The sequence below is a fragment of the Plectropomus leopardus genome, chromosome 6, assembly GCF_026936395.1.
Source record: "Plectropomus leopardus strain MGB_pleo_1.0 chromosome 6, ASM2693639v1, whole genome shotgun sequence".
Taxonomy (NCBI): Eukaryota; Metazoa; Chordata; class Actinopteri; order Perciformes; family Serranidae; genus Plectropomus; species Plectropomus leopardus.
Genome location: NC_142181.1, coordinates 36,457,312 through 36,473,783, shown reverse-complemented (window position 1 = coordinate 36,473,783; position 16,472 = coordinate 36,457,312). Strand labels below are relative to the sequence as shown.

At 40.8% G+C, this 16,472-nt stretch overlaps 1 protein-coding gene across 3 annotated transcripts in view; it reads right to left on the bottom strand.

Annotated features, from left to right (window-relative positions):
* nf1a (neurofibromin 1a) overlaps positions 1-16,472 on the bottom strand; it is a 96,793-nt gene that overhangs the window by 65,832 nt on the left and 14,489 nt on the right. For all 3 annotated transcript variants that reach the window (XM_088079368.1, XM_088079370.1, XM_088079369.1), the window contains exons 6-17: positions 15,614-15,681; positions 14,646-14,721; positions 13,376-13,533; positions 13,088-13,261; positions 6,919-7,047; positions 6,731-6,805; positions 6,508-6,639; positions 5,777-5,914; positions 5,460-5,573; positions 3,549-3,628; positions 2,367-2,490; positions 619-865 (exon numbers count right to left, since the gene is read on the bottom strand). In XM_088079368.1, the coding sequence (XP_087935494.1) occupies positions 619-865; positions 2,367-2,490; positions 3,549-3,628; positions 5,460-5,573; positions 5,777-5,914; positions 6,508-6,639; positions 6,731-6,805; positions 6,919-7,047; positions 13,088-13,261; positions 13,376-13,533; positions 14,646-14,721; positions 15,614-15,681 (1,515 nt within the window). The remainder of the gene's footprint in view (positions 1-618; positions 866-2,366; positions 2,491-3,548; positions 3,629-5,459; positions 5,574-5,776; positions 5,915-6,507; positions 6,640-6,730; positions 6,806-6,918; positions 7,048-13,087; positions 13,262-13,375; positions 13,534-14,645; positions 14,722-15,613; positions 15,682-16,472) is intronic.

Below are 16,472 nucleotides of genomic sequence, written 5' to 3'. Positions count from 1 at the left end.
GAGAGAGAGAGAGCGCAGGTGTCCTGTCCTTCGACGACAAAAGATGTAGCAAGATTTAGGATGAAATTTGAATTTCATTTTTTCTTAAACTATATTTTTAAAAAAAAGACAAATAAATCTACCTTGTACCTTGTGTCAAGCCTCATATGCATTGCCTTGTACTGACTTTAGCCATGCTGCTGAATCTTGAAAAAAAGTTCACAGTGAACTAAGCTGAGGCCTTTTCCTCAGCGCTTACTTAACAACTGATTGCACACCTCTATGTCACCGGTGCTGAGCAGGGAAAAATCACAGCATATTAGGACCATGTACTGTCCATCACAGCTTTAACAGATGTCAGAGCTCACTGCCAAAGTTTAAAAGACATGCAAACACTTAAGTGCACAAATCTCCACTGCTCTACATGCGCAGATTATGCTCTCTGTTGTGAAACTGTTCTTTGTTTTCCTCCATACCATGTGATGATTCTTAATGACAGGGAACGCAGGCATTTGTTCAGGTTTCTATTTGAATTTAAATGCTATCATATGTCAGACGATGAGGTGTAGCACTGAACATTAGCTAAGCTGTGGTAATCAGGCTGAGAGAGTGAATGGACTCAGCTGGAGGAGGACTGACCTGTTCCCATCATGTTGCTGACAGAGGCCAGTTCACTGAAGGTGGCGTAGTTGGGCAGGATGGTTTGGACTGGCACCTCGTCAGCAGCGCTGCGTATGTCAGCCTCCTCACAGAGGTGGCGGAAACACGACATGGCCACAAGCACCGCCTCGGTGTCCGGACTCCACAGGAACATGTAAAGACATACCTCTAGCTTTGTCTGCGCCTGCCGGCAGATGGGGATGCCACCACCCATAGTGGCAAACTCCTGGAACAATCAAGGACCAGACATCATTAGACTTCTCTCACAGGCAATGTGCCACACCAGATCTTACAGCTTTTAGAGCATTCAGACCAACAGAAATCTGCTTCTCAGCCAGCCAAACATACTCAAAGAGGACTCCCCTGCTCGGCGGCCCGGCCTGGCATGGCATGATTCTTGTTAAAATGTGAATTAGGATTTGTCTATGAATCCCATCCTATGAATCGAGATCAAGATTCTCTCTCAACATTCTTATTTTTTAAACAAAAACATTTAATGCGAGATGCTTGCTGTGCAGAGAGAGCTTTAAATGGATGACATTTACATAAGACAGATCAAAGTGCTTGGATTAAACATAACAAAGTGCTGGATTTAAACTTAGAAGTCTTTTGTAACAAAAACTAAACCTCAAGTCCCTTTTCATTTTTTAGGTTAGAACATCAAAGTAATGAACTTAAATACTGCTGAATATAAAAAGTAGAATGCAATAAACAACACATTACATGCTAACATTGCTAGCACTAGCCAATGGCATCTTTCTACATTCTAACAATTTACCTTAAGGTTAACAGATATTTAGGCAGCTGTAAAACTTCTCTGGTTGTTTCATTTCCAAAATTCTTCACAAAAATGTCCTTAGGGGTTATGTTATTTAATGGCTTTTATTGTGAAGCAGCCAAAACCAGAAATATTGTTTTTTAATTTGCAGTGACTTAACACACATGCACAGGGAAATAGGAACGAGTGAATTGTCGTCAAGTAGAAATAAAGATTCTATAAACGTGTGAACTGAGATCATGATTTTTTCCTTTTTTTTTCTCCAATTAATCTTGCAGTCCTAGCCCGTACCAGTGTCATCATCACTGCTTTGCATACTTATATGCATATGCTTTGGAAATGCAAACCTGTTGCCATCTTCTGGCAAGAAGTGACAGCTGCATTATCTGAGATAGTGGCACAAAATATGCCGGTAAGTCCTCTAATTCTTATTTTGAATAATCTGTCCATGATTAAGATTTCACAATGTCATAAATGAATATTACTTGCTGGCCTAACAGCAGCAAAAAAACATATTGCGAAAGATGGAAGCCACCTCACACACTCAGCATTTCACATTGGTGTCTTACATCCCTGGTTGCTATTTATTTGGAAATATCCACAGCAGACATCCACAATGCAAAACAAGAGAATATTATGTCTCGGCATGTGGCAGCTGAGGAAAGTAAAGCCAAACTGGGAAACTAAGTTAAACACTTGTTGTTGCAGCTGTTTTTGTCCTGTCTCTCGTTCATTTAACTATTCTGCTTTTTTGAGTTGTCCAGGTCCGAGGGGTGGGTAAGGGAAGAGGATAATAATAATAATAATGTCTCACTGGCACTCAGTGCTGTTATCAATTGTTTCGTCTTTGGTGTGAATAAAAACATTTGATTTTGTTTGTCTTCCCCTCAGTGTTTTGGTTGGAACCAACAAAGCAGCCTGTTGCTACAGTGAAGGAACGGGACTGTACCTTGTTCTTGAGCAGAAACTTGTTCCTGCAGATGAGGATCTCCCTCAGCCATTTGAGAACTTCTGTCCCATTGACCATCTGTTGACCAATCAGTTTGCGGCAGATAAGGAAGAGCACCTGTGAACTAAACAAAGCAGCAAAAAAAAGAGGGGAGTCATTCTCCTGAAAACTTTACTGATACGTTTAAAATCATACAGGATCACAGAGATTTGCCCTTTTTAAAATAGGTTGTTTTACTGGCAAAAGAATGATTTCCACAAAGTCTCAGAAACCGATCACAGTTGTTTCATAAAAGTGGAATACATGGGCCAGGATTGCCTGCACACAGCTCTCACCTCTGATGTCACAAGCAAAAATTGAGGTGGCTGAGCCTAAATAGCAGCAACTGGAAGCACAGTTACATGCACACGGGGCTGGCCCAGCTACCACAACAAAGAACAGAGACACTCAGATTACATCACACACACAGGGAGCGTGACTTCGTTCTCTGCTCAAAATTAACTATATATCTATATCTATATCTGTACGTAGCAAACAGTGGTTTGCGGCTGCTCTGGATATCATATAGAACCTTTAGGCTTTCCAGTGTTAAATGCTCATCACAAATAAATCATGAAAATGTCCATCTGTATCATGATAAACACACACAAGCACATTCATTGTCTTTGAAGACTCTCTGTAGTCTGCCACTGACAAATGTTTATCAGACTCAAGTCACACATGTCCTTGCTGACAGCACCACTGAAGCCTGTCTTAAGAATCTAACACCAACTTTATACACACTAAAATCAAGTCAAAGCCAATATCCACAATCGTGCTTCATGTTTTCAATCAGCTGCAGTGACTCACTCCACAGCTCTTGCTGTAGCGCGCACAGCACGGCCACTCAGATCAATAAACTGTACATTTCCTGGGATCACATTAAAGTAACTTTGTGGCTTCAGTCCCCAAACCTTTGCTTTAAACACATTTTGTACATCTCAAATTTACTATAATAAAAACAAAATATTTAAAAACTACAAAAGAGGTCTGAAGACGCTTCACAGCTGCTGTGTCACTTTAACCAACACATTGCAGCCGAGCCAAGGCATACAACTGTGGCTCCATGGCTGTGAGTGTGGATTAGAGCAACGCATCTGAGCTCCCGCTGCTTTATGGAATGATGAGAGGATTGGTGAGTACCTGATGTCCCAAAACGTCTCTATAGGGGCATCAGGATTCCACAACTCTATGGTCTCTGGCTGGTGCAGAACTAACAGAGCCTGGAAACAGACAGGTCAGACGACAGGAGAGGGAGAGAAACAGGACGTTGGCTTGTTTTACAGTTAAAATTATGCAAATAAAAATAAATACAACACAGATGTTTTGAATTGCTTTTCTTTCCACACAGACTCAAACTTTATCAGTCATGTGATTACCAAAGGTACAAAAAGCAGGAAAATATATGCAGCTCCCACATGCAACAATGCCACAAAATACCAGTGCACCCTGATCATACACCACCCTCATATATGATATCACTGTGTGCTCGTCCAACTGCTTAAACTATACAATGACGTTCTCATATTAGTCATTTCCAGGATGACTGTGTGTGTGTGTGTGTGTGTGTGTGTGTGCGCCTGCTCCAGACTATGGAGCAGCTTCTTTCTCCAGGTTGTGAGACTCCTCAACTCCTCCTTCGACACCAACAGATGTAGCAGGATTTAGGGACTAATTTAGACTTCAATTTTTTCAGGCGCAGACAAAAAAAAAATACTTTTTTAAATCTCTCTTTGTACCTTGTGTATGTGTGTTTTGTATTTATGCATTTTCCTTTAAAACTTGATTATTTGATGACATTTCTGTTTTATTTTGCTGCCTTTGTGAAGCACTTTGTAATGTGCTCTATTAATAAAGAGTAGCCTAACCTATTATAATAATTATTGTTATTATCATTATTATGATTATTATCATAATTATGATAATAATAATAATAATTATTATTATTATTTTAAATACTTCGCCTTGTGCATTCTGACAACTTTGTTTTATGCATGCTACAGAAACAGACAAACTGGTGAAAAATATGACTTAATTATTACTCTATTCAGATAAGTATAATGTCACTATTGTACATATTATTATTCTTACATTTGAAACATACTGAATCAAATTAAAACATCCCTTTTTTGGAAAACAGACTTTTTGACGGTTAAAGATGTTTCTTTTTACTTGGGTTACTCAAGAACAGATGTGAAATATTATATATAAATTGTTTTACAGTAAATTCTACAGTTTTATTATAGTTTAATAGTAACTGTTGAATACATATAAAATAAAATAACTTAAAATAACAAAATTAGCATATAAGCATTGAGGGCAAAGATGTGATTTTAAGCCTGTTCATTATATGACATAAGAACACAGCTCTGTCAACACCCTCATGTTGACGAGATTGTGTTTTTAAGTTGTTGACAGACAGTGGAGGTGTGATGTGACAAAACAGTTGAAAATATTAAATGGACTGCACTTGTAGGCACTTTTCATGATTTTGACCACTCAAAGCTCTTTCACACAACATGTCACTTTCACCCATTCACACACGTTCACACACTCGTGGCCAAGTCTACCGTACAAGGTGCCACCTGCTACTCTTTTAGGCCCGCTTCACACTGCAGGTGGAAACAGTGCGTGAGCGTCGCCGAACCTGTTTGGTTTTTTTCGGCACCCATGTTAACTAGTTAGAGCATGCTTACTGCCTGCACGAGCAGTGATGGTCAGGCACGCCTCAGCTGCCCGTCAGCCTCGGCACATCCAGAGAAACAGTGGCTTGCTGATTTTTTTCCACTTGTTGTGTGCGGCTGTCAGCAGAAATAGACAGCCTCTGCCGTATGTAATTTTTACTCCTCTCTTTTTATCATGTGTTTTGTAAGTCCATTGACCAAATGGACATGCAACATAGTTTTGGTATTTTCTTTGTCTACAATTATGGCCATAATAATCTACTGAAAATCTGACTAGCAAGAAAAGAATGAATTTGGGTGAATTCTCCAAATTGTGCCCTCTTCCTCTGCCAAAAACATGAGAAGTGTTGTGATGAATTCAGTGTCTAACCTCCATGGCTTCTTGTGAGAGCTGGGTGGTGTTAGTTAGAGGCACTAGCTGCACCAGGCCAGTGATGAGCTCTGCTGTGCTGCTCTGCATCTCTGGAGCTTGTTTCACTGGGTTCTAACACACAAAAACAAGTTCAAAAAGTTATCATTCTAGTTCCATACAAATGAAATTAATTTAGACTGATAGGCAAGAATAAGAACAATAAACATCTAAAGCGTACAAGTGTGTCAAAACCTAAAGGCAAGAAAAGCTATTATGTAGAGAAGTTGCTCCTATGCCAGTGAGTCATTGTGACATGGGTGTTGTGGTGGACTCACATGCAACATGAGTTTGGGGTCAGCGTGAATGAGTTTGACCAGAGCGAGAAGGAGGCACTTGTAGCTTCGAGTGTCCAGGTCTGTGGTTTTCTCTTTGAACTTCAGGCTGGTGGTCATCTTTCCTTTGAATGTCAGACTCTGTGGGAGGACAGCAAACTGTGTTAGGTCCAGGCACACTGCTTTCAAACTGCATCAGGACATCCAGAGTGTATGTTGAGCAGTGAGTGTGGGTTTTGCTGAGGAGTGGACTATGGGTCTAATTTCACGTGTTTATTCTACACTCTGAATGAAGGCAGCCAAAAGAAGTTGCGAGAAAAATCCAGAGATGGTGAAATGTGTTCCCTGTCTCATGTCCGTCTGATGTGCATGCTGAGATGCTCTGTATTCTACATGTGCAGAGAAAAAAACCCACACTGAAAGTATCTGAATGTTATCATAAGAGACAGAAATAATGGACAAAACTGCAAAGATTAGACCCAAGTGATAGTGAACTCAAGTTGTCATTAACATAAAGCAATAAACTCGATTTCTAGTAATTCTTGGATATACCACACAGCTTCAGATTTAGGAGTTCAACAGGTTTGTTAGTTTATAAGCTGTAGCGCTTTAAATGGGGGGTGTATTAATAAATTCATTTTAATTAATTGCTAATTATTCTCAAACTTTACACCCGCTGTGATTTGGCATGTTTTCATGTGGTGAAGTGATGTAAGAAATTACTGTCCGCTAACCGGTGTCATGCGGAGTGGAGCGTGGGTGCCGACGCCTTGAATGACCCGATTGAGGGTGTCTGAGAACATAAAGCGAAGCTCTCCAGAGTAGCAGTACACTGCATCAATCTTAGGCCACCAGTCCAGATGAGACTGAAAGCAGACAGAGCAGGGTGAGACACATTAAGTCACACATCAAACTATTCCATCATGGTTAATGTGTGAAAAAGCTCTGCAGACTTACATTGGTGATAATTCTGTGAAGCGAGTTTACCAGGACAAAGTGAAAGGTGGATGGGGAGGAGGAGGCCAAACAGACCTTCAGGATAAAGAAGATACACTCATGAGAATTAGTCAGAGTAACTGACTGTACATACCAGCTGAGGGGCGGAAATGCTACACACAACAAATCATTATCACTTTTCAGTCCACCTTAAAGTGCTGGTTGTTGTGAGGATTGATGCGGAAACAGGAGACGAAGCAGTCCATCATGAGCTCTACGTCAGCATTCTGGCTACCTGTCCCCCTCCAGAAGGGTTTGGCTGGGTTGAACAGCAGAGCCTGGTGGGACAGGGGGGGCCACAGGTCACTTCAGTTTATCCAAAAGCAAACTTACTGGTGAGATATACTCCAGACCAGTCACAACACACTCACAGAGAGGAATAACCGTTGGAAAATAGACCTGATTTCACTGCATGTGTGTTGTACCCCAATGGTGTGATGTCATTTGAAACTGTGACTTCTCTTTTGACCCTACTTGATCTGCACTGCTGAGTCATTACATAGAACTGACCCGAGGAAATCAAGTTTTTCATATCACCTGTTTAAACTGTGTACTCACACTAAGCATTTCTGAAAGAATATGTTGTATTTCTCCACAACCAAAGGGAACTTACTACTGTATTTAAAAATGACAAAAACTCTCCTAAAAAATAAAGCACTTTATTCATAATCAATGACAGTGAAATATACACTGGGTATTACATAATGCACACTTTGATGTGAACTGTGTAGATATTGTGTCAGCTGGTAAAGTAGCTCTGAGGCATGACTGGAGGCATGACACGTGCCCAGCAACATTTTCCTCCTCTGATGCTTTCTAATACTGCGAGGAGAGTCTGGGGGGTTCATCCCATCAAGCAGGAGCTTCAGGACTGAGCGCTGGGTCCCTCAGATCATCTGTGAAACATGGCAGACTCAGGGGCAGGGCCAGCCAAGTCTCACTGCAGATCCATCTGAACGAAAGAGAAGCATGTATTTAACAGGCTGCACAGGGATCACAGTCCCGTCAATATCCAGGTGATTTAAGTTATAATATTCCATCATCATCTCAAATGTGTACAAAAAACTTTTTAAATCAGCTCCTGCTGCAGAAAGTCACACTTACCTCGTGAGGCTCGGTGTTGTGATGCAACATGAGACTATATGCTCGTGACAGGAGAAACCTGGGCTGCTGACATTATTTCTGTATGTCAGGGTTCCAGTTCCTTCTTAAACATACAACTCAATGACTTTTCAAGGGCTTTCCAGGCTCAGTTCCTACAAATGAAAGAACCAACATGGCACAGTTTGAGAGACAAATCAAGATTAATTATAGTTACAATTCTGAAGATGTTTATAACGAAAACCAGCAGGCTTTACAGAAGCTCACAGGGTGAAGCCTTAACTTGTAAACACTTCTCAATTGTGCTGTGTAGGTGGTGGCAGGCAGCGTGTAAAAAAATGATGTCACGGCAAGAGACACACATGCAGACAGCCGAGGAAGCCTAACTACTTGGTAGGAAAAAAACTGATTTATTATGCGTTGGTGTTTTTTTTTTAAGATTCTTTAATCTATTTTCTAGTGTCTAAAACGATGTAACTGAAGTGTGGAGGTGGAGAGAAACTTCCACTGATGTCATATCTGTCTCAAGAAAAAAAAAAGCTGAATGATGGGCCTGAATAGCCACTTGAATTCAGCTAGTGCAAACCCCACACCAGCAAACTTTGTGTTGCTGCAGTGGCAGAGGTTAGACCTGGCCTGCTGTCACCCTGGTGACGGGGTTGGTGCTGGCTGCATCAGAGTTGCTACAGTTGCTTATGTGAAGGTCTGTGTTTGAAGCTAGCATGAGTTTCTTCATGGTCTGCTAGTGTTTAGCAGAAAAATAAATAAAAATAAAAATAATAAGAAATTGTAATATCAAATTGCAATACTTCTTGAATTGTAATACTTAAACATTGCAATGTTTGTCTCATCAGCACCCAAGTATCCTGATAGTATGGAACAGATAAGCATATCGTCCAAGCCCTATTTACTAACAGCACGAGCGTCACATTGAACACATTTTAAACTGGCTTTGACCTCCTCACTAAAGACTCAGCAGTGAAGTCTCCTCCACCTCCAGAGGACCGGCCACTCTCAGTGACCACAGCAGATGTGAGAAAACTCCTGCTGAGAGTGAATATAAACAAGTTACAGGCCCAGACATTCCTGGACGAGTACAAAAAACTTGTGCTGATCAGCTTGTTAATGTTATAACTGACATTTTTAACATCTCACTCTCACAAGAGACTTCTGCCTCAAGACAGCCATCATCGTTCCTGTACCCAAAAAGTCTGCTGTGTCTAGTCTTAATGACTACCGCCCTGTGGCTCTTACCCCCATCCTGATGAAGTTCTTAGAGAAACTGGTTCTCCAGCACATCAAAGACAATTTCCCTGCCAGCCTGGACCCTCACCAGTATGCTTTCAGAACCAACAGATCCACAGAGGATGCCATATCTACTGCTCTTCACTCAGTCTTCACTCACCTGGAGAATAAGAACAGCTACATCAGGATGCTGTTTGTTGACTTCAGCTCAACATTCAACACAATCTCACCTATGAAGCTGGTTGGAAAACTTAACACTCTGGGCTTCAGTACAGCACTCTGCAACTGGATACAGGACTTCCTCACATGCAGACCCCAGAGAGTTCAGATTGGCAGTCACACCTCCTCTACATTAGTGCTCAACACTGGAGCCCCCCAGAGCTGTGTGCTCAGCCCCCTCCTGTTCACACTGTGCACCCATGACTGCACTCCCAGACATCAGGAGAACTCTATTGTGAAGTATGCAGACGGCACCACCACCATCATCGGCCGTATTACAAACAACGATGAGAATTCATACCGGAGGAAATCAACAATCTTGCAGAGTGGTGCACAGAGAACAACCTACTGCTCAATGTCAGTAAAACCAAGGAGCTGATTGTTGAATTTAGAAAGGAGGAGGCAAAGACACACACCCCTGTCTACATCAGTGGAGCTGAGGTGGAGCAGGTGAACAGCTATAGGTTCCTTGGAATTACGATCACTGAGAACCTATCTTGGTCATCACACATCACCACCCAGGTTACTGAAACTTAGGAAGGCTAAATTCCAGAGCAGGATCCTGGTTAACTTCTACAGAGCATCAGTGACCTCAGTGAAGTGAGGTGTCTGCACAGAGCTCAAAGGATACTGAAAGACAGTTGCTACAGTCTGTTCACCCTGCTGCCATCTGGAAAAAGATACAGAATTATCCACTGCTGAACCACCAGGCTACGGAGGAGCTTCTTTTCCTAGGCTGTGAAACTCCTCAACTCCTCCTTCGACGCCAAAAGATGTAGCAGGGTTTAGGATCACCTTAAAATTTCATGTCTTCTTAAACTACGTTTAAGAAAAATGACAATAAAGTTACCTTGTACCTTGCTATAATTGAAGCTAGCCACATTATATGCTGTGTTAAACAGGATAACATGCAAAATAAACAGTACAAATCAATAAAAACATGGCAAAACTTACTTTCTTCTGGTTGGGTCACTGACTGCTGGTATCAATCCATTCTTGAGCCTAAGTTTTGAAGTGAAGCCTACTTTCTCAGCCCCTTTGAGAAGAAGTTTTCCAGTTGTTGTGGCGGCATTTCAGTCAAAATTGAAGTCAATCCTTTGAGTCTTCGCTGTCTCAGATGGTGGCAGTGCATGAGACTGTTGGCTCTTGCATCCAACATGAGGCATTTTTTTCCCATGCCATGTTACCAGCTCTGTGACAACGAGGACATGACAATGGCATCCAGCAAGGTAGATTCAGCAGGTGTTCTGTGGGCGAGGACGGTCATGTAGCCGGAGGTGATTCTATGGCACACCAGCCCCACTGGATGCCACATCAAACCTGACTCACATGTAACACACATTCTGATAGATAGAGCAGATGTCTTTCCACCATTGTCTCCTCTGCTTAAGAAAACTATTAGCCACCTGAAAGTCAGTGCTTTTAACAGTTTGTCACCTTAGGAGTTCTCTTGTGGGCTAAGATGCTTTGTGGATAACTTTTATCTTTACAAGGACCTGACCTTAACTTTCACTAAGAAATTCTTATAAAGCATCATAATTCTGAGAATTTACATAATTTTGTCACTAGGAGAAGCTCTCGGAGCTCCTAGTGACAGCAAGGAGTTTTGTGACTATGGCCTTTGAAGTCTAGGCTAGACTAGTCTAGGCCAGCAAAAGGAAATCACATGTGTATGCTACTAAGGTCCCATCTTGATACATCTAATAAAGAGACATAAAAAAATTAATGTTATACCGTCATAAAAGGAAATAAAAAACACTGAAATTCAGAAACCAGAAACTTCAAACTGTATACACACTTACTCAGTGTCCATTCTTTCAGCTGTTTTGTAAAGCATTCAGTGAATGAGCAGATTAAATTTCATTTTGGATTTCAATCCACTCCTCCTCCATGAGGACAACTGTGCTTCTTCCTACTTTACTTTTCAGATGTACTTTCAGTTTGACTTCCACACAAAGTGAACCAAAAGGAAATCAAATTTCAAGCCACAGTGGGAATTTGATTTCAGAACATTGCTTTGTCACTTTTCAATCACTAATATTAGATGGCACAGTTCCCATTATTATAACTGATGTTAATTGAAGACCATTATGCTTTTCACTAAAAAATTTATATAAAAAATATATTAAAGTGTAAAATATTATTGCAATTTAAATTCTATAATATTATACAACTGTAGAATTGAAGACAAGACAAAGACAAGAAAAGACAAAACCAAGAGTTTTGCACAAACATGTCAGCACAGTGTCAACGTGCTCTTAAGTGTCTGTAGATTCTGTTCTTACCTGAGCACAAATCCAGAATAAGAAAACATGACGAATGTCATAATCCTTGTGAAAACAGTTGAAGTGCATTTTGAGACCAAATGTTTTCCTAACACTTGGTGAATGAGGCCCATGGACAAAACTATTTAAGTAAGACCCAAGTCATAGTAAATTAATTGTCCTACAGCGTGTAATAACATAAACAGAAAAACGTGTGACTCTTCCATAGCACTCATCTTCAGATGTGATTTGATATGTTTAATGCAGTAATGTATAGCAAAGTGATGTAGCTGTAACTGTCCTCTAAGAGATGTCATGTTTAGTGAAGTGTGGGTGCTGCTGGATCACCAAGTTGAGGGTGTGTATTTGAGATCAAGCTTTCATATGAAAAAAAATACAGTAATAGTAATACTGTAACCGCTGTTGACCGCAAATATATGTATGACAATTTATCATCAATGTCACGATTGTGACAGCCCTAGATACAGCCAGTACTATTGTCAATATGGCAGGTGGCAGATGTTGCACAGAAACCCTCCCCCCTATCATTATTATTATAACTCCACCCTGTCTCCCTCCCCTCACATCCGCAACCTCGGCGTGATATCCGGCTCAAACCTCACTTTTGAACCCCACGTTAATTAACCAAAACCAGATTCTTCTATCTCCATAACATCGCCTGTCTCTGCCCATCTCTCTCTTTTGCAGCCGCTCAAACCCTCATTCACCCCTCACCGAATCCAGTACAAACTGCTCTTCCTCAGCTTCAAAGCCCTCCACATCCTCGCTGACCTGCTCCACCCGTATACTCACTCCCGTAACCTCCACGCTTCGGACACCAACCTCCTCTCCGCCCCTCTCAGGACCAAGCGCAGGACCCAGGGGGACAGAGCCTTCTCTGTTGTTGCCCCCACCCTCTAGAACTCACTCCCCAAACCTCTGCGAGACCCCACTGGCCTCAACACTTTCAAATCCCACCTCAAGACACACCTTTTAAAATCTGCATTTAATGTTTGATTTATCCACATTTCATGCTTGTCTGTCTTGCTTTTACTGATTTTGTTTATAATTATTCTGTATGTTTGACTCACTTTAATTGACACTGTTTTTGTCTCTGTTAAGCATCTTTGAGTATTGTGAAAAGTACTCAATAAATAAAATGTCTTATTATTATTATTATTATTATTATTATTATTATTATTATTATTATTATTATTATCATTATTATTATTATCATCATTATCTTTTCAATGCATCTACCTGATATTTGTTTGTTTTGTTTGAAACGCAGCAGTATTTTAAGAAAGGGCTGACATGAAATATGAGAGCACGCAGAAATGCCTTTGCTTCAATGTGAATAAACGTTCTTTCAGTTTCAGCACTTTTTGCGTCCTTCTGCCTTATTACCTGGTCTGACCAAAATGGATGCAAAGAGAGAATAAAACACATCAAGAAAAAGGAAAAGTCTAATTTGTGTAAGTGGCCAAACCTTGAGATCCATGACAATGGACTGGACCAGGAGGAAAATGGTGGAGTGATCCTCCCAGTTGATGTAGGTAGAGGCTTTACACAGTTTGACACAGGCGATGGCAGCGCTCTCCGTCAGCTGCTTGCTGCTACCTTGGCCTGCTAACGCTTTCCGCAAACTGTCCAAGAACAGCTTCTGCAGACACAACAGGCCAAGAAAGTGTGTGAGTGGTGGAGTCTGTCTCTGAGCAGTATATGTATGTGCATGTGTGCGTGCGTGCCTGCTTGCATGCATGCTCTTTCCTTCTACCTTGTTGGCTTTGCTGTCTTCCACAGTGTCTTTGGAAATGGTGTGTAAGATCTCTGGACAAAGGATGAGGAGGATGATCTGTAGAGGCCACACAGCTGCCTTCCTCTTGGCGCTCTCCGCAAAGCTGTCCACTAAGTCAAACAACTTCTCTGCAGCTTCTGAACACACCAACACACACAGTTAATGGCAACAACTCCACATTCAAAAAGATTGTTTCCACAATCATGATAAATATCAGAGAAACTGCCATTAGCAACAAAGAAATATTTGATTTGCAGCATTTGAGGTCAGTCCACAGTGCAAACATCATCAAACAAACAAAGCTAGTGTTTATTAAAGAGTAAATCCACTTTTTTGAGTCAGTAAATGAAAAGCCACTTTATGCCATCGACGGATTATGGTCCCAGTTTGCCTTCACAAGAAAGAGCAAAGTAGCGCTGCTCTGTAGACTACATACAGAAATCAGCATGTGGCAGTGTTGAGTGTGACAGCATGTGACACAGAGGAGCAGTGGTACTATGATAGTGAATTGTTAGTTTACAGTGTGTACAGTGATCAGTAATGCAGTGTCTGTTTTCCATCCTCCTACCACTCCATCACATCCTGTTCTGTCATTTCCCATTGCTTTTGTTGCATCAGCTGAAGCCTTTGCTCACAACAAGCTCTTGTTCAGCAAAATGGGAAATGCTTTCAAATCGTTCATTTAAATCAGTATGAATATAGCTTGTATATGAATGGGGCTATCATAGGGCTGGGTGATATAGAGAAAATCACTGACTACACTGTGACAAATTATCTCAATATTGATATCGGTGCTTTCACAAAATATTTACACAATGAGATTTTTTAATCAATAATGATCAGTAATGTAGATATAATCATGCGGTGGCTAAAGACAAATAATGACACAGTCTGGTAAGTTCAGTGAGGGACATACATCACTTTACTGTAATGCAGCCTTTAAAACCAGGAAAGACAACATCATATTACCATTTTTAAAATAAAAGAGCATCTCTAGTCTCACATTGCGATATTCATGAAATCAATATATTGCCCAGTCCTAGGCTGTTGAATAACATATCAATGAGGGCCACCAACAGCGTCCTGACGAGGGACATATATGCCGAGCACAGAAACAGCACTAACAAGAACCACAGGGTCCTGCATGGAGTGGTTCATTCTGTTTAACACAATATAAGAGCAGCTCTACTTGCATAAAGGATCCTAGCCAGCTGGAAAACTGCCTTTTCACCTTTGCATCTGTTCATACCTGCCATATCTGCCTGTGGTCGCTGGTAAAGCATGGTAAACTCATCTGGGTAATTCTCCACCCAGTTCCAAAAAGCCTGTAGAGAGAGAGCAGCGTGCCGTTATCTTAAGATCGAGATAAATATTTTGTTATCTTGAGAAAACAAGCTTTGTGATCCTGAGATTACAAGATCGTTACAAAAAGTCGTTAAACTGAAGTTTAAAAAAGTCATTTCCATCCAGAGTCCCAGACAACAAGAAGCTTCCTCTGAGGAAAACTCTCCGCATGATTTCCAAACTGTCCCTGTGTCATCATGACGGAGGCCGATGAATAAAGAAGGTGAGAGTATTGAACGTGATGAGCTGTAAGTTTCACAGCCTTTGGAAGGATGCACCTGCAGTCTGGCTGCTCTTGTGCACACCAGAGGTGTTACCACTTCAATATCATTACTTTCTGATGCCATCAATCAATATCAATAATCAGTCAATAATGGCCACTACTGGATCGGAAATTTTCAGCTTCAATCAGATGCTACAGTTGTCTGCTGCAGCAGATCTGATCTCTGATAGAGAATTACAAGTAGCCCAATAAGAGGAAATAACTTAGTGTAATTCTACAATTTCCAGATAACAACGCTGATTTTCTTGAGACAATGAAATAAAGCAATGCTTTGTTTTCTCATGACAGCACGTTGATTTTCTTGACTCAAGTAAATAGCTAGTGATCTCCAGAGAACGGCATTAAAAAAAGAACTGGAAACAGGCTGCTCAGGGTTCCATACGAATGAGCAAACTGACAGCAATCAGACATTTCTCTGCTAATAGTTAATAACTGTTCAGTTATTGTCGACATTACAGCTATTCAATAGTACGAGGCCTATCAAGCACTGACTGTATTGTGTCTTTACACAACTACACAAAAGTCAACGTTTTGTAGGAGCAAGACAAATGTCAAGTGATAGTTTGAGACAGAATGGACAGCAGAGGTACCTTCTCTAAACTGTTGATGACTGCTAACTGGGCAGGCTTCTTGAGAGCTCGAAACTTCAACACAGTTTCTGCAAGAAAACAAATGACAGAATTAACACATCTACTGATTCGACCTCAACAGGGCACCACACTGACTTTTTTTAATCTGGCAGCGCTGCTGCGCACGCTTTCTCATCTGGTCACACCCTTCTTTGTCATTAGAATTGAAATCTCTTTTTTTTCTTTTCTTGTTTTAAATCGACAGCTGATAAAATAAAGTAACTGAAATTCATATATTGCACATTCTGAATGGTTACGGTCTCATGTAAAAGCCTTTCAACACTGGAGGCTGCCGTGCCACAGACGACAAGACAAACGAAGACTCGAGCTGCTCTGGTATGAGTAACTGTAATGAAAGGAAATGGAGTGAGACTGCTCCTGGATCCTGATATTTAAGCTACAGAGGAAGCAAACTTTCTGTTTCTTTCTTCTTCTTTTTTCTTGTTTGTGCGTCCTTTTGTATTATTCTGTGATCCTTTTCAAATGTGGACGTTTTTATTCCCTCAAAACCTTGAGTGTCTTAATGAGATATTTTGGAGGGATTTTTGACTGCTTTTATCTTTTGACTTGTAAAAAGTGCTTAAAATTAGCACCAAATCTGTGTAATCAATAATATCAACCTAAAAGTTGCTGCTACAACATGTGAGACATAACTGAGCGATAATTATGTTCTAAAAATTAAAATAGGGCCTTACTAGGGATGTCAACTGTTAACCATTTACCATTTATTTTTGACCAGTTTCACATGTTGGTATATAGGTTTATTTTGTTACTCTTCCATTTGCTGCACTGTATCCCACCCGGGTCAGGAGCTAGCTGA